This window comes from Pleuronectes platessa, chromosome 14 (genome assembly GCF_947347685.1).
Source record: "Pleuronectes platessa chromosome 14, fPlePla1.1, whole genome shotgun sequence".
Lineage (NCBI taxonomy): Eukaryota > Metazoa > Chordata > Actinopteri > Pleuronectiformes > Pleuronectidae > Pleuronectes > Pleuronectes platessa.
Window position 1 is genome coordinate 17,046,181 of NC_070639.1, and position 25,796 is coordinate 17,071,976.

At 44.0% G+C, this 25,796-nt stretch overlaps 1 protein-coding gene across 2 annotated transcripts in view; it reads right to left on the reverse strand.

Moving 5' to 3' along the window:
- The window catches only part of epha3 (eph receptor A3), a 102,479-nt gene extending 81,942 nt beyond the window's left edge, over positions 1–20,537 (reverse strand). For both annotated transcript variants that reach the window (XM_053439559.1, XM_053439560.1), the window contains exons 1-3: positions 20,324–20,537; positions 12,044–12,108; positions 2,090–2,750 (exon numbers count right to left, since the gene is read on the reverse strand). In XM_053439559.1, the coding sequence (XP_053295534.1) occupies positions 2,090–2,750; positions 12,044–12,108; positions 20,324–20,417 (820 nt within the window). In that variant the 5' untranslated portion in view covers positions 20,418–20,537. The remainder of the gene's footprint in view (positions 1–2,089; positions 2,751–12,043; positions 12,109–20,323) is intronic.
- Between the last annotated feature and the right edge of the window lie 5,259 nt (positions 20,538–25,796).

Below are 25,796 nucleotides of genomic sequence, written 5' to 3' on the forward strand. Positions count from 1 at the left end.
AGTTTTTAATAGAGACTGTTATATCTTAAGTTACATCTTTACTAATAAGTTTTCATTTTAAAAGGAAGTCTGTCCACTTGAGCCTTTTAGCTCTGCATCAATAAAAATCCCTTTCTATACTAACGCACCTTAAAATCATGTGACCCTTCACACTGGGAATGTAAACAGGAAGCAGACTGTCTTCTCTGTAGTTGGTTGCTTACATGCAGCAAATACCATGAACGAGAAACTGGTCAAAAGAAAGAATTCCTTTTTCTGGATCGGCGATTACGGAAGGTGTTTATGATGTTTTGCCTAAAACTAGAAGGCAGTAGTGTAGCCTAATCCTTGTTGCAATGGTTTGTCTATAATATAATATTTCACCTAACCCGTTTACATTTTGCTCATAACAGGTTTTCGACACACAGCTGCCCCTAAGTTTCTCCTGACATCTGGACAGTGAGTCAGGCTCGTCTGGAGTTCACGGCCCCAGAAAAAGAGCTTCCCTCGGCCCCGACAGCAGGGGCTTGACCTGGGGGACACACTTTGATCTTTAATTAACACCGGGCCCCGGCTCTGCAGAGGAGACAGTAGATGGACACGGAAGCGTTTGGGAGCAGCTCGTAACTTTAGACCGAGAGACAGAACGACATGCCTCGTAGTTTTGGACTCTGTGACTCTGTGTCTTGGCTTCTTTCATTTCTTGCCTTCTAGCGTGGAGCTCGCTGAGACTGAGAAAAGAGGAGCGCATATAGAACGGAGTGCACCGCAGCATCCTGCCACAACAAAGAGAAAGTGAGGGTTTCATGGCGCATGCAGCTGGGGCTTCCGTGTCCTCGGCCAAAGCTGCGGGGAGCAGCTCGGACACGATCAAACAGAGCACACACAAACACAAACCAGAAGAGCATGAAGTAAGCAAACATATAAATACGCATGCCTCTATTGTCATTTTATGCAACATACCAAATGCACTACGTTAGTGGTATATTTTGATTTTGCTCTGAAGTGTGTGCTTCCACTGTACAGAAAATGTGTTAAACAAATGCTCTTGTGAAGCCCTCATGAGGTGTCTATACACTTTTAGGAAGTTTATAACCCATTATACTGTGTTTTTAAACCTGACATGGCACGACGTTTAACCTCTGAACCCAACGGTTGCCTGATCCCAAAGGGGAAATGAAGGTTGCTGGAGAGGAACGAGAAAAGTCAAAGGACAATTGCAAAGGTTTGAGGTGTTTTGTAGAGCAGTGTGTGAGTCCAAAGAATTAGCACCAGAGGGCATTCCTCAGTGATTTCAATCATTTGCAACATTTGGATTTCTCTCCAGCAATCAGCTGTCGAAACCTTGAATCCTCCGCAAAGCCTTTGTGATGCTCGTGCAGCAGATGGAAAGAGAGTTAAGACTCAGGATGGGCTTAAAACTTAAGACCTCCAGACAAATACCTCCGAGGCAACAACAGACTTTGGGGGTGAGACTTGAGTATCTGCAGACTCCAGCGCCGAACCCACTCATGCCTCCGCTAACACCCGCAGCCATCGCCACAACTATTCCATTATTCACCATCCACTCCGGCCCCTGCTCCTTTCTTCTGTATTATCTGCCCCATCCTCGCTCCTCTGGTTAAGATCTTCCCAGAGCTAATGATGTGTCACTTGAGAAGATTACAGCTGAACTACTGAAGACTGGGACCTATAACTCAAAGACCCAGATAACACCGATAAATATAAACGTACAACTGTGGACTTATCCGCAATCACTCTGGGGATTTCTGGCTTCGTTTGAAGTCAACACACACACACACACAATATGCCCATAAACTCACAATCATACTCATACATACATTTATGCCGCATAAAAGGTTGGACATTTGAGATCAAAGGTCCTCGGCTGACAGATATGAAGTGTGAGACTTTTCACATCAAACACTTGCGCAGCCTTGGTGAACCTTGCATTGTATCACACACAGTATAATAAATAAGGACAGAAATGCAGTCTGTGGATCTAGATGCAAAACAGAAATGAGGTATTACACATACAGAGAGGTAGACAACAGAAGACAAGGAGAGCTGCTAGTAATGAAACGACCGGCTAGAAGAAGACAAGTCTTACTTTGACAGGTGCTGCTCCGCTCCTCGTAACCCGGGTTGCACAGGCACTTCCCAATAGGCACGAGCCACTCCCCCTCTGTGCTGCAGTACATTCGCGGAGGCTCCTCCTCTTTGGAGTGATTGACACAGAGGCCTTTGACCTCCACCAGGGACTGCGAGTCCATGGGCACAGTGTCGGGGAAGGAAGCCAGATTCCTCACGGTGCGCGGGCACATCTTGAAGTAAACCCTCACCGAAACCAAAGCTACGCAGGCGCCCACGTCCTGGAACGCCAGGTAGAAGCCCTTCCTGGTCATGGGGCCCACCTCGCGCACCTCGGTGTTGAGCTTGAGGATGCGGTCACCGAGGTCCATCTGGGTGAAGCTCTCGTCAGCGGCGATGGTGTCGATCTTGGTGAACTGGTGCTCCCTGAAGTGGCTGCCCTCGTCGTCGTCCGCCTCCAGGTAGAGGAGGTTGAAGGTCTCCTTGCAGGTGCCCAGGACCAGCGGGATGGAGTTGCAGTCCCTCAGGGTGAACTTCAGCTCCACGTAGATCTTCTGGGCAGACTGGCGAGGGATCCAGTTGGTGCGGAGCCAGTTGTTCTGGCTGTACTCCATCACGTTGCAGACCTGGAAGGTCCTGATCGGAGTGTAGTGCTCGTCCACCCCACTGATCTCTTCCCACTGAAAGGGTCGGAGAGAGGGAGAGGTGTAGGAGAGAGACAGAGAGTCGGAGCAACAGAAACAGAGAAAGAGAGAGAGAAAACCAAATACAAGAGAAATAAAGAGGGGAGATCAAAAGGGAAATCGGGGAGTAGCACAGCAAAGGATTGTCAAGGAAGCAGGCAGAGTTGTTAGAGCAAAATTTGAAGAAATGATAGGAGGGTGAAGGCAAAAGAAGAATAGAAGAGGGGGGGGGGGAAGCGAATTAAAAATGTGTAGATAGGGTTAAGAGTTGTTTTTGGGGCGGATAGAAAGGTGAGCAAGGAAAGTCCAGAAAAGTAGAAGAGTGAGTAGGAAAGAGGGAATGAGGAGTCAGAGAAGGAGGAATATGAGGAAAAGAGGGGAAGATAACAGAGAGAAAAATAAAGTTATATCCACCCTGTAAGCATTTACATATGAATTATTTAGATTCACATTCTTGCTGAATACTAAGCATCTAATAAACATTTAAGGGTGAAAAAGAAAAAGCACACTACGAGATCTCTTATAAATTACTCCAATTAATTCAAAGCAAACTTGCTGCCTTAGCCAAATTTTCTAGTTTAGGGCTCTGTGAAAGTCTCCTACTGAATCTGTGTGAAGCTGCTTAATTACTGTTAATATTAACAAAGTCTCGTAGCGTCTCTTTTTTTTTTTTCACCCTTTCAACTAACATGTTTTTCTCTAGGAGTGAGGACTCTCAAGCTGCAGTCTTGGTTATTTGCATCACAGTTCTACTGCTACTGAAGGAAACGTGCTCAATCCACTATGGAACAAAATAAAAAAAAAGGAACTACGACGTATAGACAGATGTGAGTGTATACCAGGAGCGTTCGTGTCTATCTTACATTTTCCCTCCACTGGGAGAAAGCAATGGGAGAGGAGAGGAGAAAAAAAAAAAAGAGAGAGCTGGGGTCATTCCTTTTGAATTCAACACAGCGGGAAGACTCATTGATCATACGCTTTGGCTTTCTGTGTCCAGGCAAATCAACAGTGAATCGGGAGCGATGATGAATGGGCAAACACCTGAAACACTGGGCTCATTGTGGTTAAAAAATGACATTAGGACAAAGAAATGGGCGCAAATGTGGAAATGGACGCTTTCTTTCTATTTTCTCTCGGTGGAAGTCAGAATGGATGTATAGGCCTTGAGAGAGGGAGAAAGAGAACCTTCTTGGGAGAGGTGGAGACTGAATTAACGCTTTCACACAGGAGTTAATGGAAACATAAACCCAAGTACACATATACATTCACATGGGGCTCATGTGAAGCGTTCGGAGGCTCGAAGCGGGCGGACGCAGCAGGTGCTTTCAGCCTGAACACAGAAATTAATGAAGAGCTGAGAAAGGTTTGGTTCTCTATTACACGTTTCAGTGTGTGTGTGTGTGTCTGTGTGTCTGTGTGTGTGGGGGGTGTGTGTGTGTGTGTGTGTGTGGGAGTAAAGCGCCTCTATGAGCGTCCGGTGTTTCAAGGAGCTCTCAGGCTGAAGGATGGCCACTTGCTTTTCATCTCACGGCCAAGTTAATGAAACACCCCTGGGGGGAGGGCGAGAGGGGGAAATAGAGAGCGCGAAAGAGAGCGAGTCGGGGAAAACAGTCGAAAGGAGGGAGAGACAAAGTGAGAGAAAACTTGAGGGGTGAGTGATTCCGTTGGTGTTTAGTCTCCCCCGTCATGCTTTGCTTAGCGTCACCTCATTCATCAGGAGTGTAGTCCAAGCTCTCTGTGGGGCTAACAATAACAGGGGTGAGTGGACAGAGCTGAGTGGGGCTAAATATAGAGAGGCGGAGCCGAACTTGACATTTTCACCTCGCTCCGGCTAAGACGTGGAGAACCGCTCGGCGTTACATGTAAATATCAAAATGATGTGATGACATGCAGAAGGGTACGCGGACAGAATCTGACACAACAGAGAGGCAAGACAAGATCTCCCACCGACTCCAGTGGTGCTGCTGACATTACGTCTGATAAGATAATGTACTTACTTGAGCATAATGAAAACAACGTATCCTAGACTCTGCCGCAGCTTCATAAACAGTCTATTATTCTTCCTTAAAATTAAACATTTGTTCTGCCAGGATAGGAAGCAGCACAAACAGAGAGGTGACCTTTTTGTTCAGATGTGACCCACGGACATATCACCCTGCTAAAAAAGTTAAAGACTAAATACAGTAATAGAAAGGTTCACATTTGGTGTAAAATACATTAAAAAATAGGACACTTCAATGTTGATGAAGATGTTCAACACAGAAAGTTGAAATGTGTGTAAAATTGTGTTGGGACGTCACAGCGTTAAGGATAGCTTTTATAGCAACTCTTACATTTAAGTTTTTGCAGCTACGTGTATTAATGTGTTGTAATATAATGTTGATTGGATTTTATTTATGAGAAACGAATTTCTCGGTAAAGTGACGAAAAGTTTCAGTTTAATTTGTGGTATTTTGACATATTTTAGTTGTAGAAGAAGGTTATGGAAAGATCTTGGTCTCAGTTAGGTATTAAACTTTTTTCTATTTCTAAGCAGAACCACACTCACCCTGACCCAAGCCAAACATTCATAGAGTACCGTGTGCCCCAAATTTGGTTGTCTGGCACTTTGTACAAAAATGAACCGCCTCCTCGTCTAAAACATCAATCAGTAGAAGTGGAGCAGGCTTACGTGTGTCGCTCTGGGTTGTGTCTCGACTGTGTCTCATTACATCAAGAGCTTCTCCACTTATTGAGGGAAGTATTGTGATATTTCACTTTGCCGAGTTGTTTCCTCTTAAGACTCAGTCATGCTCATCATTAGATACGTATACGCAAACCAAGCCCTCTGAACGTACTGGTGCTCGTCCTTTTAAAGCTCACCAATACAAAACAGATGAACTGGAGCAGTACCAAAGGAAAATCATAGGGGGCAGTGTAACCAATAGATAAGGCGTAAGGAAGAATTATCAACAATGGCGACACAAAGGCAAATTCTCACAACCTTTTCCACTATCGGGATGTTTATTTTTGACAGAAACTCTTGAAACTGCGCTGCCCTCTAGTGGTTAACGTGAACAACTCATAGACGTGTGCAGGCAGTGAGGGTTAAGTTGTTTGAAACGGACGTATCTCAGCAAAGACAGCATAAACGAGCCTATTCCCTGAAAAAGTGGCCTCAAAGTGCAAGGCCTTCATGTGTGAGTGTGTGTGAAGTATGTGTGGTGTACAGCCTCACACTGAGCAAGCGAATGTGTGTGTTTGTGAATAAAGCAGATGTTTCACTTCCTCTCTCGATCCCTATGAGAATGTTGTATGTTTGCTTTGCTGTTTTTCAATGTATGTGTGTGTTTATGCGCGAATGTCTGTGTGTATTCTATTATATGCAGATGTCTGTGTGAGCCGATGTAATGTCTCTTTCCTTTATGGACTTTCATGTCGAGCATAATGATGCCGACTGGGCTAAATCTAAAGTGACTAGAAGTGATGGGTCTCTGCTTTTAAGCTGTCTCTGGGAGGGGTCTGCATTTGACCAAGTGCAAACGCACACAGGGTTCAAAATCAAACCCAGGTGTGTGTTTGTCTGCATGTGTGTGTGTGATCGGGTGTATGAATGTATGTGTGTGGGTGTGTGTCTAAAGTATGCTCCATTCTTTCGGAGAGAAGATGACTCGACTTGAGCAAGTCAGAGCCAAAGTAAATGAGACCTCCGCTAGGATGTGAGGATCTCACTCTGGAGGATAGCATCTATTACATGGAGTTACCCTCCTCACCCAAATCCCCCGAACATTACATCATGAGAACGAAGTCCTCCAGCCTTGAATCACTTTCCTGGGTTTAGTTCGGCAAGAATAGTTTTTTCTAACTGTCCTTCGCTTGCAAAGGAGGAAAAGAGAATGAGGGGAAAAAAAGGGATAATGTCTTTACACCAATACCTAACTCCCAGGGGCGGATCCAGGGGCAGGGTCAGGGGGGCACTGGCCCCAGCTGAAATCTGATTGGCCCCTTTCAGTAGTCTATTTTTCGCCAAACAAACTTATCTCTTATAACACTTATAATCACTATAACAAGACTTAAATGTGACCCTTACTAAATCCTCTGTTTAAGTTGTGGCCCCTTTATTGCCCCTGATTTAGAAGAATCCTATATCCGCCATTGCTATCTGAAGATCCAGAAGAAAACTGGAAAGTCTCTGGTACCCATGAGTCTACACTTCAAGGAATTTGATGACAGACCACAGACACGAGATCTTGAGTGCAATCCAGATTGCCAGACAAAAGCGAAAATGTTGATAGATTCTAGAAAAAACACAATTATATTCAACGACAACGCTTCAAAAAAGCAAAACAACAATCCACAGCCACCTTTTACGACCTCTGCTTCCCGCTTTCTGCAAAATATCTGAGACCAGCAGAGTCAACTCCCACTGGGAATGTCCGTAAGTGTTTGTGTGTCAACCAGGATAAATGAAGGTCCAAAAGTGAGCAGCCACCCCCTTGTCTCTCTCCAGGGGGGCGCAACTCACCTCTCCTTGCCCTCTAATTGATATATAACAACATTGGGACCCTACACCAGACCTTGTAACCTCTGACCCCACCCCCACCCAAACCCTCCGCCTGACGGTCACAGCTGGGGCACAGTTTGGTGTGAGCTTGTTTCTCTGATCTGTGCGGTAGGTAGGTGCGTCGGCTAAAGGGACAGTAAAATGGACGGTGGTAACTCGACCCGCCCGGGACGTTAAAACCAACTGCAACAGGCACGTCTCAGAATCACGGAGTCAGCATGCCAGTCCGCCCACTTCAAAGACATGAAGGTCAATGAGTGTTAAGTTCTTGGACCAGTTTAGGTTAACAATGCATTTGACTGGTTGTGTTTTAGGGAATAAGATTAAGAAGAACATTCGATTCCAAGGTTTGACAATAATGGCTGTATTTCAATGATGGGATTTTTGTTACAGCCTAATATTGTTGTTTTCCAGACTGCAGTCTATTTTGGTGATGTCACTCCTTCAGTAATTCGCTATGTATAGGAATGACTGCCAAATCTACATTATAACAATAATTATAGGGAACTAAGTTCCAGGTTGGAATAAATAAGGGACATAATAAGCGTCTCATACGTTATAATGAAAAATCTGGCATATCTTTTTGCTATTAAACCAAACTCCTCATTAATCTGTGAAAAAATATTGGTGTTTCCTTTTGGAACAGGAATAACTAAATAGGGCTTCATAATGAAAAATATGAATTAACATATTGTGTACAAGTATCCATTAGAGCTTTACAGCTGGAGAGGAGGGGCGGAGCTAAAAAACTGGAGTGTCCACAACAAGTATGCGGCCCGGCAGCTTATACGCTTCGGGTTCCACGGAGGTCACGGTGGTCACAGACACGACAACTGCAGCATATCAGTCAGAGGACATTTCACCAGCCGGTCTTACCAAAGGGAAACCTGAACACACACTCCATTCCTCCCCATCTTCCTCACTCCTCCCAGACGCCCACCATCGCTAATCATTGTTTACGCTTTGCTCAAGGACACGTCAGCAGCACTCGTTGAAGGACGATGGAAGCGTGAGAGCCTCCTGATGAGTATATGCAAACAATTCTGAAGAAGGAGGATCTGTGCACTGTAATTCACATGTTTTTTTAATGCGTCTTTAAGGCCATTGGCCAGCTTGTTCATTAATTCATTATCTTTTATATATTTTCCATGAGCTCCAAATTAGCTCCATATGTGACACATATAGCACATCCATAGTATATCTGTTTATTTGCTTAGGTTCTTTTTTATTAATATTGCGATCTTACATTTTCATCGTAATCGTGAACAATTGGGATGTGAAACGTGAAAGTGAGTGTGGATTACTGTGATACGCTGGCGAGCTGACCAGGGATCAGCTCAAGCTCCCCCCGCAGCACTCAAAGGAAAAGCGGCACAGATAATGGATGGATGAATCGGGATATAATTCTTGTACTAACGGGTATATTTTATTTAATGTTGGACATGTTTTCCTGGTGTATGTGTTTGCCGTCAGTCAGAAGTAGTCTTACCGAGAAAGAAAGCCTCTATAACACACTTTGAATTTCCTCCCCCTCTTCTTCCTCTTCCTCCTCTCTATAGCCCCTCGACTTGGCCAGCTAAACCTTGTGGATGGACCTTTCTTTTCTCTCGCTCTATGTGTGTGTGTGTGTGTGTGTGTGTGTGTGTGTGTGTGTGTGTGTGTATGTGTGTGTGTGTTAGGGGGGAATATGCTGGTCAGGCTGATTTCACAGACAGGGTGGCAGCACAGCACCGAAGGCTTTAAGAGCTCTTGGGTGACTAAAGAAGTTGCCGTCTGTTAGAGCAGCAAAGAAGAAAGAAGGAAAGCTGGCCGACTGAAGAGATGAACTCAGCCCAAAAAATAAAAGAGACATACACATGTGCCCCCCTCCTCCTCTTCCAGACCTGAGGATTGGAATGCGAGATGTGAATGTGTGTGTGTGTGTGTGTGTGAATTAAATATTTCTCATTATTCCTGACTGTATCTGCAGAGTTCACACACTGTGACCGCTGGTGGGTTTTTCTATGGATGTCAAGCTTCTTTACCATGACACAAAAGTTCAGTGGGTGCCATTGTTCCACAGCTTGGAAAATACTTTTAACCATCCTGTGGAGAGTAAAAACCTAAACATGTAAAATATTACAATTAGCAAATTCTGTATATAGTTTTCCTTGGGATGTTAATTGAGCAGTCCCATTGATTCCATACACTACCAATTGGTTTAACTTATAATGTTATTATAACAATGTATTAGGCCCTTTTTTACAAGGGACAGGGACGGGGACATGGACATGGATTTACACGGGACGCAAATTAGCCTCAGCTAGAAATCCTATACATGCGGTCCATGTGTATAAAGTACCAGCAGCCTTTTACAATGGTTCTCTGCATTGTCAGACTCAAATAAATAAATGTAAATAAAAATAGAATAACCCTTTGCTTTATAAAGTATTGGCATTAATTAATTTAGCATAAAAAACTGTTGAAAATGTTGGAAAATATGGGGTTTAGAATTGAACGGAAATGTTTTCCAATCACTATTTAAAACTTCTCACATTAGCAATAGCCTATTTAATCTTGACACATGTTACATAATAATGATTGATGAAGGAACACGTCAATACACAACAGTCCTGGCAAAAACAGCAATGTGGTTGTATCCCCTCTTGGGTCCTATATGAAAAATGGACTTCACTTTGCGTGTGCCCATTAATTCTATTTTGTATGCAGAGCCAGTGTCTGGGGTGTTGGCTTGTTGCTGAAGAATGCTTTCAAAGCAGCAAGAATGTAATCTTTAACACTCTTTAGTCTTTAGTGAAGGACTAAGCCCCCTGGACACTGCTCAGCAATCAGCCGGCCTCCCAGACAGATAAAAGTATATCTGGATCACACACACACACCAACAGGCCGGTCGGTGGCTCCGGAGTGAACGTCCTGGGGAGGCTAAGCTCTTAATTTGTTCTGACCGGAGCACGTCGGGTCTCGGTAGGCCAATAGCGGCGGCCTCACCATCAACGGGAATGACCGTGTGTGTGTGTGTGTGTGTGTGTGTGTGTGAGTGTGAGAGTGTGAGAGAGAGGGCTGCCACATTATGAGAAATCATTTGTGAGCAGCAGTCTCCCAGGGCAGGCTGCTTATCGGAGCGCAGTCGGTGGATGACGTGAGTAATTACAGATGATTCACCTTGAGGACTTGATCATCAGCAATATCTCTCTCTCTCTCAGTGTGTGTGTCTCTCAATCATCCTTTCTTGTCCTCCCCTCTCTCCTCTATTCTCACTCACTTTCCATCCCTCTTACCTCGCTCTCTCCGTCTCCCCTTCCTTTTGATCCTGTCCTGTCCTCTCCTTTCCTCTCTCTCTCTTTTCATCCAACAGTGACATTGGCTTCTATTCCTGCAGCATTTTCATGAACTGAACAATCACACGCTTCTTTTGTCTCCTGAACTTGTTCAAAGCAAACTACTTGAAGTAAAGCAGAGCTCGCTGCATAACCTCCGGCACACATTCCGCCGTCCGGTGCTGGATCATGTCCCCGATATCGATGTTTATTTTCCTCCTCGCATCTATCAGCACGACATCAATCTCTCCCTTCAATCCCTCACGCAGTTGTCCTGTAGCCTGCAATTGTTATTTCGACTAAACGCGTTTTTGCCCCACAGTTTTTCCAATGGAGCATTTTCTTTTTTTTTCATTTGTGGTTCAAACCTCATTGAAGAAACTCTGAGCGTCCTGACGGTGCCAGTCCTGTACATGGCCGAGGGAAACGAGGTTTGGCAGCTCCACGGAACAAATGACTGGATTACCTTAAGCCACTGCCAAGGAGTAATTCTAACACTTAATAAAGGAAAAACAAGGAAGTGCGCTGTGTGTGAACGTATGTGTGTGTGTGTGTGTGTGTGTGTGTGTGTGTGTGTGTCAGTGGGCCAGCCCCGAGGCACAGTAGTCCAAATACTTAAACAAATAAACACTGAGTGAGAGCCCACTGGAGGGACCAGCAGAGAGACGCTGATAGATGAGGCTGCATAGTTTGTTTTGTTTTTTTCACAATTGCATGGGACGATGTTGCTCCTGCTTTAGTTTTTAATGGAAGCTGTTTTTCATAAAAGATTTATGAAATTTCACCGAACAAAAACTAATCTTTGAATGTAATTGTACGTTTTTTAAATGAGAGAATGGGTCATGTTAAAAGTTGATGAGTGCTGTGTTCCAAACACGTGTGACAGACAGAATGAGGTGATGCACGTTGAGAACAAATGGATTAACAAGTGAAACCCGAATGGAATTACAAAGTTTGGATGCAACAGCAGTAAAACGTCATCTCTGTTGTTGATGTGATGTTTACTTGAAAAAACAAAAAGGGGGCTAAGCTTATTGACATTCATATGTGGATGCTTTAGTGCCTGGGACCCCAAAATCCGTTAATGCCTTAATCTTCCTTTAAACACACACACACACACACTTAAATAAACAGGCGCACAAGTACATTTTCCCTTAAGCATGTCGACCATATGGCGAGCTCCAAATGCTTAACCTTTAACCTGCGAGATGGAGAATGCACAAAAGAAATGTCTAAAGCAAAAGTGGGTTAATCTGCACTTGGCTTGTTGGGTCGTCCTGACACGGTGAGAGTTTAAAAAAAAAAAATCCTGGAGTGGTGTGGGGATGAGGAAGCCCACCTCCACTCCGCGAGGGTGGAGCTGTCTCCCGAATGTATGAGCATATTAAAACATGAAGTGGGAAAACACAGAGGGTGGAAAATATACTCACCCCATGCGATGGGTAGGAAATCCATCCTAACTCCCCCTGGCTTGCTTTGGAGTCTAACAGGTTGACTGTGGCGAGGGAGAGAGACAGAGAAGAGAGAGAGAGATAGAGAGAGAGGTGGGGGGGAAACAAAGAGAACATATAAGTGTCTAGTCCTTGTTACCCCCAATTAGCCCTTATCTAATCCCGCAGGAGGGAGCACCAACTTTGAGAGATGATCATGACTCTGTTTACTCAGCTGCCACCCACACACACACACACACACACACACACACACACACACACACACACACACACACCATACATCCCATGCTAACCCACAGCGAAGGCTTGCGGGCTCGTTTTGCTGTGTGAAGCATCAAAGCCGGACATTGGCCACAACACAGATATCCTGAGGAGGTATTGATCTAAAGTGGAGCCAACATTTCAAAAACCACAAGGAGGAGTGTTTATTTCACTGTTTATTTTTCATACTTATGACCAATCTTAACCCCCGCTACATGTAGCCAAACACACACACACACAAACACACACACACACCCATGCAGCTGGACTGCAACCAGGTGAAGCAAAGCAGCAGCAGATCTAAACTCGGACGCACGCTACCAGCTTCAGAGGTGGTCAGAAATTCAATTGGGCACTGTGAAAATAAAAACTAAATCCGTTTATAATGAATGGAAATACAATTTTACATGAGTGTCCTGCCAGGAACACTCGTTCTTAGGCAGGAACCAGGCCGTGGAGAAGGAAATCCATGTCTAACACAAGGAATCTGAAACAGAACCGAATAAGACAAGGACTGGCGTGACGCATCGTGTGAGTCGAGGCTTCGGGGGTTCACACAAAAAGGGGGTTTCATATGGCGAACGTCATATCAGTGCTATACTTTCAAGTGTCCACACTGGTAATTGCCCCGTCGCTGCCCACGTCCTCAGGCGAGGGGTCTCACGTGCACGACGGAGAGTGCAGGAGACTTCCGTGCACACGTGAGGAGATCCTTCTTGCCAGCCCGTGATACGTCAGGGAAATCGACTCTGACATGAAGTGTCTTCCTCGAGCAACGGGAAAAAACACATAACCTACAACATCTATTCTGAGTATATACACACGGCTGTGGTGTGAATGATTTTCATCGAGGACACCTGTCAGTGTGGACCACGCCACACTGACAGATGGGCCGCGAGTGGGGAATGTGCATGGACGCAGCCATATGCCTCATAGATTGCCCCACTTCTCCTGCAGCGGTTAGTACAAATACCAGACAACACTTTTACTTCCAGTTACACAATAGAATACTTAAGTAATGGGAATAATTTCGAAATATTTATTATTTATGTTTAATCCTTTCTCGCGAGATTTCACAAACAGAAAAGTGAGAAAATGTTTATACTGCATTGTTGTGTGATTAAGAAGTGACTGGAGGATGAAACTAACTAACCTAGAGAGAACTTGTAATACAACCACCGTAAATATGTGTTGCAAGTTTTGTTATATTCATGTTTGTTTTGATACGTCTACTTTTTATTATTGAGTAAAGAAATCTGACTAAACTTTCTGAAACAGCTTTTTTCCAAAGCCTCTTTCTGGATTCATGCCTTAACCAGCATGGCACTCAGCAGAGCGTGTTCCTCCGCTCAGGCCCAGAAGTCCCCTTAAATTCAATCAAGCTGCACCAGATTTCACACTATGGTGGATATCAGTTCCCTGAATGTGCCAGATTGTTTTTTGTTTTCATCAAGATCCATGAATTATTCCCTACGGAAAATGGTGAAAAATGCGGAAAATGCCCCTTTTTGCAATATTAAAAGAAAGAAATACAAAAAATTCCTGGATCCGTCTCTTTATCTTGATCCGTACCAAAATTTAATAGCTTCTCCCTCGAGCATCCTTCCAAAAAGTTTTGTGAAAATCACTTCCATTGTTTTTGTGTAATCTTGCTTTCTAACAAACAAACAAACCCAAAAAACTAATGGCCAGGGGTAACAACATGACCTCTCCATCAAGGAGGTAAAAATGTGTTTCAGTGACTCATCTAAATCATCCAAATGACAAAAAAAAACATGCATATGAATTAACATGTTGTTGTCATGAGCACGCACGATAAATTACTTACTAAAAGGTCAAGGATAAATAATCAGCTAATATAAACTTGATGAGGAGCAATGTTGTTTCACTTTTCTGGTCTCTCTCTTCACGTTAGAACCTGAGACTGACTCAGCCTCTTTGTCCTCATACTGCTGAGAGTCAGTCCATAGCTCATGACACACACACCCACACACACACACATTGAAGAAAAGACCCACACATACACCCAGGAAAGCATACACACAGCAAAAGGAAGCAGCGGTGCGGTAAGGCCCTGCAGCTGTATCTCCATTCACCCTGTATTCCCCCATCCAAAGCTTCAGTAAGCAGGAGCGTACACATGTCTGAAGAGGGTCAAAGAGAGGAGTCGTGAAAGACCAGTGTGGCACCGTGGAAAATGCTTAAGTCAAGATAGTTGTTACTCCCCACGAGCAGCATGGAGTCCACTGGCAGAGAGCTGGGATCTCACTGCTCTCTGCATGAGCTAATTGTTGTTCCCCACTAGAACAAAGGTTGAGATGGAAATCATCCCTCTCTTCAGGCGGGTCTGATAACTATCAGCCTGCGTGGCAAAAATAAAAAACTGCCTGGGATGGAAGCTGGGAAAGTAAGGCACACATACACACACACACACACACACACACACACGCAGACTTATTATCAAATTCCGGGCTCCAAAAGCTGACTAAATCGTGGCTCACCTGAGCTGTAGCCGTGCTAAAGCCACTCAGCCAGTTGAGTGGCAGTAGACACATTCCTATTAGAGTCTAATGAAGCTATCTGTTCATGTCAGATAATAGCAGCTCAGCATCCAGGGCCATTGCTTCCAATTTACATTTCTCAACGAGCCGAGCCCACCACTCAAATTGAGCTGAGCGGGGGAATTTGAGAGCAGAAAATTAGATGGCTCTCATATCGCAGGAGGAAAAAAAAAAGCCCCCTCCAGCTGCACTTGGCTGGGGGAAGTCGGCACCCACACACACATGCATGCTCACAAAGACATGCATGGATACTCAGACTGAGCACAGTTGCAAAACGACACAATCCAACCAGGAAACAAGACGTGTGAATAAAAACTGAGACACGTATATCTTCTGAAATGATGCACACACATCCACACTCAAAAGAAAAGCATTTACACACACACACACACGCAAACAAACACACACACACATATATGCTATGCACACACCCACTTGTACTGCATGCACTCTTGAGATGCTCATCAAAACACGCACATATTCCCACACATGCGCATTGAATCAGGAACAGAATAAGACACATTCGCTGTTTTCTTTTTCACGGGCTCTCTCTCTCTCCCCCTCACACACACACACACACACACACACACACACACACACACACACACACACACACACACACAGTCAGTTAGCAAGCTAGCGTCAGCCAAGCATATAGTCCCTGCCCCATCAGGGAGTGCCTCTAAACGGGAACTCGGAGTATTAATAGCAAACTGAGTCAGCCTGTCTGGGAGGGAGCAAAACATCATAGAGGTAGAAACAGGTGAATCAATACATAACACATACCTATAGGCCGCTATCGCACAAACATACACACACACACATACACAAAACAATCCCACAAAAGGGGGGGGTGGAAAAAATAAATGGTCAACCAGAGAGGCCTGTGTGTTTTATTTTGTATAATAAACTGGTTTGACTGTATACCAACTGGCCACCCGGCCCAATGGGCACCTTCCAAACGCAGTTAGAGTCCACGGCCATGTGTGGCATTAATTCTCCTCTCGTCACTTGCTACACTGACCCAGTATCATTTGGCAAAGCACGTGTTGAAATATTAACATGAACCATCGGAGCAGGGATCCACAGGGCGGCTGTTTGCCTGTCTGCGTTCTCGTAATGCGACGGCTGGCGTCCAATGACTGTCCCTGTTCGGCCCAAACTTAAAACTGATGGAACGTTAATTACTTCACCCCCCTGACTCCGTGCCACTTACCAACCCACCCCCAGTGAAACACGATGAAAAGAAAGTGGGTTCCCAACAGATGCGCACGGAAATGTAATCCTCAGCCTTATAGACACAATTAAAAATGTTGGATTAGTGGAGGAGCCGTCCATGTCAGAGACGCTGGGACAGAATGGACGTCTCTGAGATGTGGAGTGTGATGATGGGTGGATGGGCTGTGTCAGTGCAGCCTCTGTGCATGTGAAGGTTGGCAGGCCGCAGTGCAGGCAAGGGAAGGCGACTTGTGTCTGTGTTAAAGGGTGAAGTGTTCACCTCCCATTATGAATAATTCAAGTGCAGAGTCGCTCTGTCTGATGTTGCTGCTGCTGCTGCCTGCCCAGCCCCTCTGCCCCCATTCCTCTTTCTTTCTTTCTTTCTTTCTTTCTTTCTTTCTTTCTTTCTCTCTCTCTCTCTTTCTTTCCTTCTTTCTTTATCTTAGCCTATACCAACACTTTAACACTCACATAAAAGCACACAGCACTCCTGCACAGATACTCTATAATTCTATATCTCTACACACATGCAGTACATCCAAACACTGACAAATACACACACACACACACACACACAAAACACACACGTATACACACACACACACAAAACCCTCTCTTTATCAGACTCTGAATCTCAAACCACCTGCTGTTAAACTGAGGATGGCATCCCTCCATCCCCAGCTCAGTGTTGGTTGAAGACACACACGTGACTACACAGTATATGTAGAAACGGAGCAGGGGACGTGGTGTATTTTAAAGATGGGCGTGTGTAAGCACATTTCCAGCACCTCTGAAAGGTGCCATCGCTCACAAGCGCCCGCTCGTCCCAGCGGGACCGCTGCGCCGGGCTCCCCGGGCCAAGCCTCCCCACCGCCGGCTAAAAATACCAGAGGCCTCCCGGACGCCCCGCAGCGGGCCGGCGTCACACCACGCAAACAGACACACTGCAGCACAGGACATAAAAAGTGACTCACAACTAAGTTCTGTTTGTTAGTTTTTTCTTCGATTGTATGCGGAAAAAATGATGATGATATCACCAGAGTTGGTATAAATCACCGGAAGGTTTCCGCAGCGATTTATTTTCTATATTGTCCCAAACTTTCCCAGAAGTTTTACACAGTTTTATTGCGACCTAATGAAAACCAAACTCTAAATGCTATATATATATTTTTTTTTTAATGGTCGAGGCTCAGAGCCTAGTTTGGCTAAGAAATAAAGACTTCTGGTCTCCTTATGAATAGAAAGGAAAATAATATAATAATAATTTGACATCATCCCGTCGTACAGCTGAAGTTGGTTTTCCTTTAATCTATTTTTTTCTTTATTTACCAAACAGCTATTTGGTGCATTTATAAGTATGTCTTTCATATAAACTACGACACAACGGGTGTGTTATCGAATACTTTTTGGAACCACAGGGTTTAATATTTGCAAAAGCGTTCTTTGTGCTCAGCTCTGAGTCATTTCATCATTTCATCAACAAAAACTAAATTTATGTGAAGACTGATCTGCTCATTCTCTCTCTCTCTCTCTCTCCCTCTTTTCAAAAACGACGTGGATATGGTAAAGGGAGGGAAAGAGAGAGAGAGACGAAGAGAGAAAGGGTTCCGTGATTTGTCAGCTTTATCACTGTATCTAATTATATATGTGAATGTATATTCTTTCTTAAAAGATCACGTGTGTGGTGACTTTAATAAAACCAATAAGGGAGATAATCAAAAATCGGCCACTTTCCCATTTTCAGAGTTCGTTCACTGTCATTTTACTCCACTCAATAATTACCTTGAAGTTACAGTGTCTGTTTATTTACTTTGTTCAAAGAGGGAGAAATGTTAGTCTGTGTAATTACTTCACTCTTATAGTAACTTTACGTAAGTTTTCTTTGCTGCTCGTGAACAATAATTAATATTAGGACCACGTCCTGTGATTGAAAACTGCTTCTCTGTCCAATAACAAAGCAAGAGGACGCATCCGCCATCACCACTGTGAAACTCGAGCTGTGAAGGAGAAGTGGAGCTGATTGTGCTTATTGTAGATCGTGTATACATTTGTGTGTATCGAGACGGAGCAGCTCGATACTGACACTCTCTGGCAGATGCTTGTGCTGGAATAAATGGGAATTGTTGCGATCGTGTGTGTGTTTTTTTTTACAATTAAATATTGACACTTTTATTTTGTATTCTTACAAACTGGTTCGAGGATCTATTTCTCTCTCCCTCTTTCTCCCTCTGTCACACACTGAGTGCCTCTCCAACACACACTCAGGCCTACACACACACACACACACACACACACACACACACACACTCTACCAGTGGATTGTTGTATATTTTGTGAGAGTGTTGTGTATTTTTTTTATGTGTTCTCGTTTATTTCCCAGTGCTGAGCGCGTTGATAAGCCGCTCTGCGTCCGTCAGCCTTATATTTCAATAAGCTACTTACATCTCGGCTATTACTAAGTAAATAAAGTTTCTCGGAGCAAAGGAAACAGAATCCCGCAGCACAGACCTGGTTGACCTTGACTTATTCGGTATTTATTTATTATTTTGTATTATTTGTACGTGTTTATCCATGCCTCTTGTACACGATAGATGGGAATCAGTGATGTTTGGCTCCATGACGAGCAGAGAGCAGCAGGACCGCGCTCCCTCCATGGCACAAACTCACAGCCTTTAAGTTTTTTTATTTTTATTTTTTGGATTAATTCAACATCCCACCTAACTTTTCGTTCACAGGACAAGACCAACATTTTCATTTTGACTCCCCAAGGTCATTTAAAAGTTTAGGCGAAAGTGCAGCCTAGGTTCACAAATGAAAAAATAAAACTTGTTCAAGCAATTTGTTTATTTGCTCAACAGGGGTCATTGGAAAAATATATATCTCCACGGGAACAACACAATCGATTGTTTGTTTGTGTTCACGTGTTTCTATCAGATGAGGACCGAACTATTGTGACGAGGCCAAAACTTTTCAAACTCATCCCCAACCCCTCAGGATGACTTCATAGTGTTCTCGTCTGTTTGTCTTCTTCTTGTCTGTTTCCACTCATTTAATTACTTGAGAGAAGATCACACCCACATACTTGTAATTACTTGGTGTGTTAATATTGTCTATTTCCCATGGACCCAACAGTGTGGGTCTCTTGGGGCCAAATTTCCACTTGAATGTATTTTACCATATTTTATTTTTTCTCCACTTTGACCCCGCAACAAAACACCTCGAAACGTGTTTACTGGGTGAGAGAAAGTGGAACTTGTTTATTTATTTATTTTTGTATTTTTGAATAAAGTTAAGCCAATCCTAATTTATAGGATGATGATGTTTCACTTGTTTCCAGCACAGTTTCACGTGTTTGAAGCAGAGCCTGTCCTGAGAGTGGACTTCATTCGGCCGGGTCTCCACATAAACAAGTGAGCGAAACTTGCTCTGGAAAAAAAAACGGGAATGGAAATCAACCCCACGACAGATATTCTTTTACACAAGACATCGGATTTAAATCTGTTTTATATATTAAATACAATCATCACAGCTCCAATATAGGACCGTGTGATTGCAGGATCCCCATGTGGCATAGTCTTCCGCTTTGGGTTTATTCAGGTCAAAACCATAAAAAAAAAGAAAAAGAAAGAAGAAGAACCATCCGCGTCTTTACGCACAATGCGAGTGCGCTCATCTTCTATTTATTGCCTTTAAATCGGCGCGACTGGGAGCGGAACTGGGGCGTCTACCCCAAACGGGTTGTTGGATGAAACGCATCAGCGCGAACCTCTCGTGGAAACAGAAGACAGCGGACTTTCTGTCCATCTTCACATCCTCTCCAACAATGCATAGTGCGCGTCGGGGATGGGGGGGGCTCCTTCGCCAACGCGCACTTCCCATTTAAACAACTATTAACCCCGCGTTCGAGACATAATCCCGAAATGAGGCTAGCGCGTCTGGAGCTGCTGTCAAGTTTCCCGTCTTGTTATTGTCTGGCACGGATCACACTCCGGCTCCCGGTGCTTCTCCGGCGCTGCTCCGTGCGCTCCGGATCATCTTGTTATTGTTATCACTTCAAATTTGGACAGTCTGCGCACCGCTGGACCCAACGTGTGCCTTAGCGCACGGGAGCGCACGCACACACTCACACAAACCCGCACACAAACACACACACACACACACACAGACGCACACGGTCACATAAGCACGCACATGTCCGCAGCCGGAGAGTTGCCCTTACCTTCATTGGGGGGGTAGATGACGGGGAACGCGGGGGCAACGCGGGACAACAAAAGAGGTAAAAAGAAGAGGAGTGATCGCGGATTGCAATCCATGGCGGCGGATCAGAGGTACATAACTCCATGAAGCCACTGACTGATCTGAGAGCGTCTTCTCCCCACTCAGCCCTTCTCCCTCTCTCTCGCTCGCGTCTCCCTCCGGCTGGAGCAGTTTTCCGCTGGGTCCTACAGAGTCTGGAAAACACGGCGCGCAAGTTCACCACAGGTCAGCTCCAGTCCTGTCTCCTTGACGTGAACGACACAACTCAGCCACATTTTTTTTTTTTACACCAGAAGTCAATCCAAGAGCTGTGATATATAATCACTGTAATGGAGGGTAGGAAAAATATCAGAGATCTATCTGGGAACAAACATGGGAAACGCCATGTGTCCCCACAACTCTAATAATTCACTCAGGTTGACCTCCCCTCTTTCCACTCACTGTCTCCCTCTGCTTTGCTCTCCCAGGAAGTTGGTGAAATAATAAAGTTATAGGTTTTGGTTATTAAAAGGAAATATGTGACCTGCTGGTACAACAGCGTGTCAACTTATAGGCTTTATTTGAAGTGCAGCACATGGAGGCAGGACCTGGAGGCCTTTTATTCCAACATAGCGAGTGTAAATCAAATGTACTTTTTTCCCCCATTTCCCTTTTTTAAACAGTGCAGTGGAAGGGCCAACAAGAACCTGATGTTTTTAATAAAACAGGCAAAAAGTTGGTCTGTGATTTTGGTTCAAACATGAGGAAGGACTCGGTTTTTATTTGGACTGGGGAACGACCAGCGCAGCCCATTTGCTTTAAATCTAAAAAACTGGAGCAGCCAACAGGATCCTGTCAGTTTGAAGGCAGAGTTTGGACTGTGGCTGGGACGTTATAAACACAACATGTTTATAACCTTATTTTGGAACAAAAAGAAGCCAGTTGTTTGTTTTATTTCATGGTGAGTTTTTAAAAGGCACAGGACAAAAAGTATTTTTTTATATTAAGCCTTTTTTTTTTTTTATCAAAGCCAGAGTGAGGTCATTTTAAACTTATTTTTATGCCTATTTTTTTTTTTATTTGAATAACTAAGTCAAATATCATTTAAATTATCATACAAGATACAATGAATAGCCTTCAGGGCCTTCAGACAAAATAAAGAGGGGGGGGAAAACTTTTTTGAAATACTGTTTTCCATGTTGTAATGATTGCAAACCCAAGGCCAAAGTTATATATACCGCTGTGTGAATGGACATGCGATGTGCTCATATTTGGGTCTATTTGGGTCTGTCCTGACACCACAATACTTGATCCACACTGAAAGGGTGGCAGTGTAATGTCAGGGCCCTCGCTGAGAGGCCAGCTGTTGTGGTGGGGGGTTGGAGGCTGGAGGCTGGGAAGGCATCTGACGTATGGGAAAAGTTAAACAACGCAGCAGCAGCGCACACGGAGGCCAACAACACAGCTTTATTCATATTGGAAGGGATGGTTCCAAAAAAAAAAAAAAATGAATTTAGAATTTCCTGAATGCAATTTGTCAGCACGTATAGGCCTCACTATATATATGTGTATTTTTGTTTGTTTGTTTAAGAAGAACAATTTTAGGAAAACAGAATGAAACACTTAAGCCTAAATTTGTGGAAGTGTGTCGAGACTGCAAATTAAATCCTGCATTAAAAAAAAACTCAAGCACGGATACACCACTGGTTTCACAAGCTACCACATTTTCAGGAGTAAGTTTATTTCATCGTTTGTCACACTCAGTATATTACATCGAGGGAAGTGTCCTTTTAAAATTAACTGGTTTGTATACGTGTGTGTGTTTTTTTACAGTGCGTTTAATGCACATATTTTAGAACAAATGACTTAACTGCGAACTCGCAGCCCGGCGTCCTACTCAGGGGGAGATTTATGAGATCCGGGTCGTCAGTGGATACAGTGAAGAATGATGCCAGGAGGTCTCTGGCCACATTATTAAGTGGCTGTGGCATGTGGATTTACAGCAGGTTTTAGACGTGCCAGCCTCCATCATACATCATCTCCTACATCCCACTAATTCACTTATTACACACTGAAATAGATTAATACCGAGGGCCCCACTGCTGACAATCAATTCACAGACTGCTGGCTCTGGACGCACCCGGCTTGCACACACGAGGGTTTCAGTTTCAGCGAGGAGCTCTCTCAGCAAACAACCGGGAAACTGACAGGATTTTTGTATATAATGGATTTACAGGCATTACGGGATTACTCGCATCATTTAATCTTGATTTGAATTATGGTACACTTCACATGCACTTTTACAGGGAAACTAAACAGCTGGAAGTTGCACGAGAGTGTCCACAAATTAAAATATTTCCCCCCAGTACAATAGGGGAGAGTGACAGTCGAACAAAGAAGTGAGTGATTACAAGCGTCCACAGTGAATGTGATTATAATGTGGCATCTGAGGAACCTAATTCTGACAGTCAAACATAATCAGTAGTAATTGTTTTCATATGCTGGTCTGAGAGGCACTGTCACTGTGTTTTTAGTCAATAAACCTGCAAGTTGCTTCAGACTAATTGCCGAAAAATGTGTTTCTGATTGTGGTGAATTGGAAAAAACACGCGATGGGTCCCTCCCGTCTATCCTCTCCAACGTTTTCCCCCCCGCTCCTCAATGAGCGCTTGTCCATTCTTGAACTCCGGCCAGTGGAACAATCCAGTGTGAGATGGGAGGAAAATATTGATTTAGAGCTGCAATTGTGAGTCTGTGATGTGTCCCCGACATGGCTGTGCGCAGCGCTCTGAACCGGCGGCACAGATGTTGCTTGGGAGCCGCTTTGAAGCTGCCAAGGCCTGGCCCCCCTTGCACAGTAACACACCAACAAACAAACAAACAGGCACATAGGCTGAGTGTGTTTACCGCACACTGTCAGAACACTCTTCCTCCCTGTGGTTCTGAGACGGCACATTCCTCCGTACTCACAGCGTACAGAAGGAGGAGAAGCCAGCAGGCTGCTGGCATGTAACAGTATCCCCCCCCACACCAAACATCATACCAGGGACGCTTTCTTACCAGTGCCAGCACCACTGCTCCCACAGCCTCTTCCCTCGTCTATTTCTTACTGAGCTGCAGACGATTCTCAAACTGGATAAAACTGCCCAGACCTGGTCTCTGTTCTCATCAAGGCACAGTCATTGAACTATTTATTTCAAATTTACATTACACCCACATGATTTATAATAAAACTACAACACAATATGTCCTCTTTTCATTCAGGAGGAATCATATAATACTAGTATTTGTAAGACGGCACCATTTGTTCCGTTTGTTCACAGAAATTGACCCGTCACAGTATTTATTTGGGTCGATTGAAAGAGCTGCACCATTGAACAGATTGTATTCTGTACCGTTTAGTAGAAACTGCACCATCACCCTCCTTTCAGGAATTTAGTGAGAAAATAAAATAGATTTAAAGCAGTGAAAGTTGTTTTTTTGCAAACCAATTTCAGCTAAAAGTTTATAATTTAGCATCAGGCAGAGAAACTGAGCTGGACATTACCTCATGTTTATGCTTGTCCCTGTCCAGTTGAGTGTGTCTGTTTAAACAAAGAAATCACGTGCCCCCCCCTCTATCCTGTATTTGCACCAATGATTAATTGGGTTATGGTTCATGTGGCAAAGTGAGCCTCTCACCCAGAGAGAGAGGCCAGGCAGCGGGAGGCTGCTCTGATAGGACCGAGCCACCGACCGTCCTGCCATGACCGGGTCCTGTGAGACCGAGCCGGGCCTCCTTCCCACTGCCACTCTCTCTCTCTCTCCTTCCACCACAGCCTCGGCCATGTTCCATCACATGGCTGCTGCAGAGGCTGGCCGGGAGGAGAGAGCAAAGCATGATGGGAGTAAATGTTTTGGGTTTACTCCTGTTGGGCTTATTTTAATACAAAAGAAATGGATTATTGCACACTGTAATAATAATAATGATCATTATGAGAAATAATAATAATAAACTATATTTGTACAGCACTTTTCTTAACGATTTTACAAAGTGCTTGTCGGGGAAACAACAATGAGAATAAATCAATGGATATAAATAGAATTTGATTAAAAAATAATGTCAAATGTCAAGATGGTTGTGTTTCCCCTGAATAAAGCAACATGGCAGAACAAAAGCCAGCACAAGAAACTTTAATACTTTAATCCCCTACATAAAAGTAGTAACACAAAAAATACTTCAATACTGTCTTGACAATGTTACTCAAGTAAAAATACATCAGTTTCAGTAGAACCTAAAGTCACAAAATAAAAGTAAACGGAAATCTTCCATTTGTCTTTATTGCTGTTGTGTGTTTGTGTAACATTTTGGTTTACAGAATTTATACTTTAACTCATCTGACAATGATCGTTTGAAAAGTTGGATTTTTTGTTTTCTCTACGATATGCAAAGTAGTCCTGTTTTGGGAAGGTGGCATTTTTTACTGGGATACAGGGATTGTTTGGTAACTGGTGGAAATGTCTGCCGGTGTTCTCCTCTTTCCAGATTCTGCCTGGGTGTCCATTGTTGTTCATGCATACCAACCAATTGAAACTAGATAACCAGTCAAATGAGAGACACAACAAATTCCCACATCACTGACAATCCTTTCCTGGGAAATACTGACCAGGAGGAACTCAGCCTTCATGACCTTCCTGGTGTTTACACCACGAAAGTTACATCTATAGTTCGTGATAAAAAAAACAACCCAGTATAATAAACATTTTACTATATATACACGACTGTTGTGGATTATCCCTCTAAAAACAGTGTCTCACAGCGTCCTACCTGGGAACACAATCATCCACCAGGGCCCCAAACCATGGAAAGTCCTGAAACAAAGCAGTCTGACATGAGGGTTTATTTACCGGAGGACAACTAAACAAGGCTAAACCATAAGAGCTGGTAATTAGAGAGGGTGGAAACAACTTTTGGTCTCCTTGATGGCTGGCACTGAGGTTTTTGTCACAAGGAGACACACAAATATGCAAACAAGCAGATGGAAACTCCCTCACTCTTCCACCTCTCGCTGCAGAATTGAAATCGGCAATGATTCTGAATGTGCGAATTGGAAAGATTCATCGTTTTAATAGTGGAAGTAAACAATCGTTGGAGGCAGAATACGCGATCACTAATTTGTCTGTAATAATCAACTCATTTCATAGTGTTGCGACACGAGAGCCGCAGCCAAGAGCTGCCGGAGGAAATTAGATAGAGTGAATGAACGTATTGTGTTTTCTGGGAAGGAATGCTGTCCTAATACAGGAAGACGTCAGCCACAGAATCCACTCTCATCATCAATCTTTGAGGGACAGTGTCCTAACCCGGTCTCAGGATCTGCTGTTCCTTCTGCCAGTATTGTCTTGGATACTATTCCTCCTCCATCTGCTAAAGGATTAGATTCATGCACACACACACACACACACACACACACACA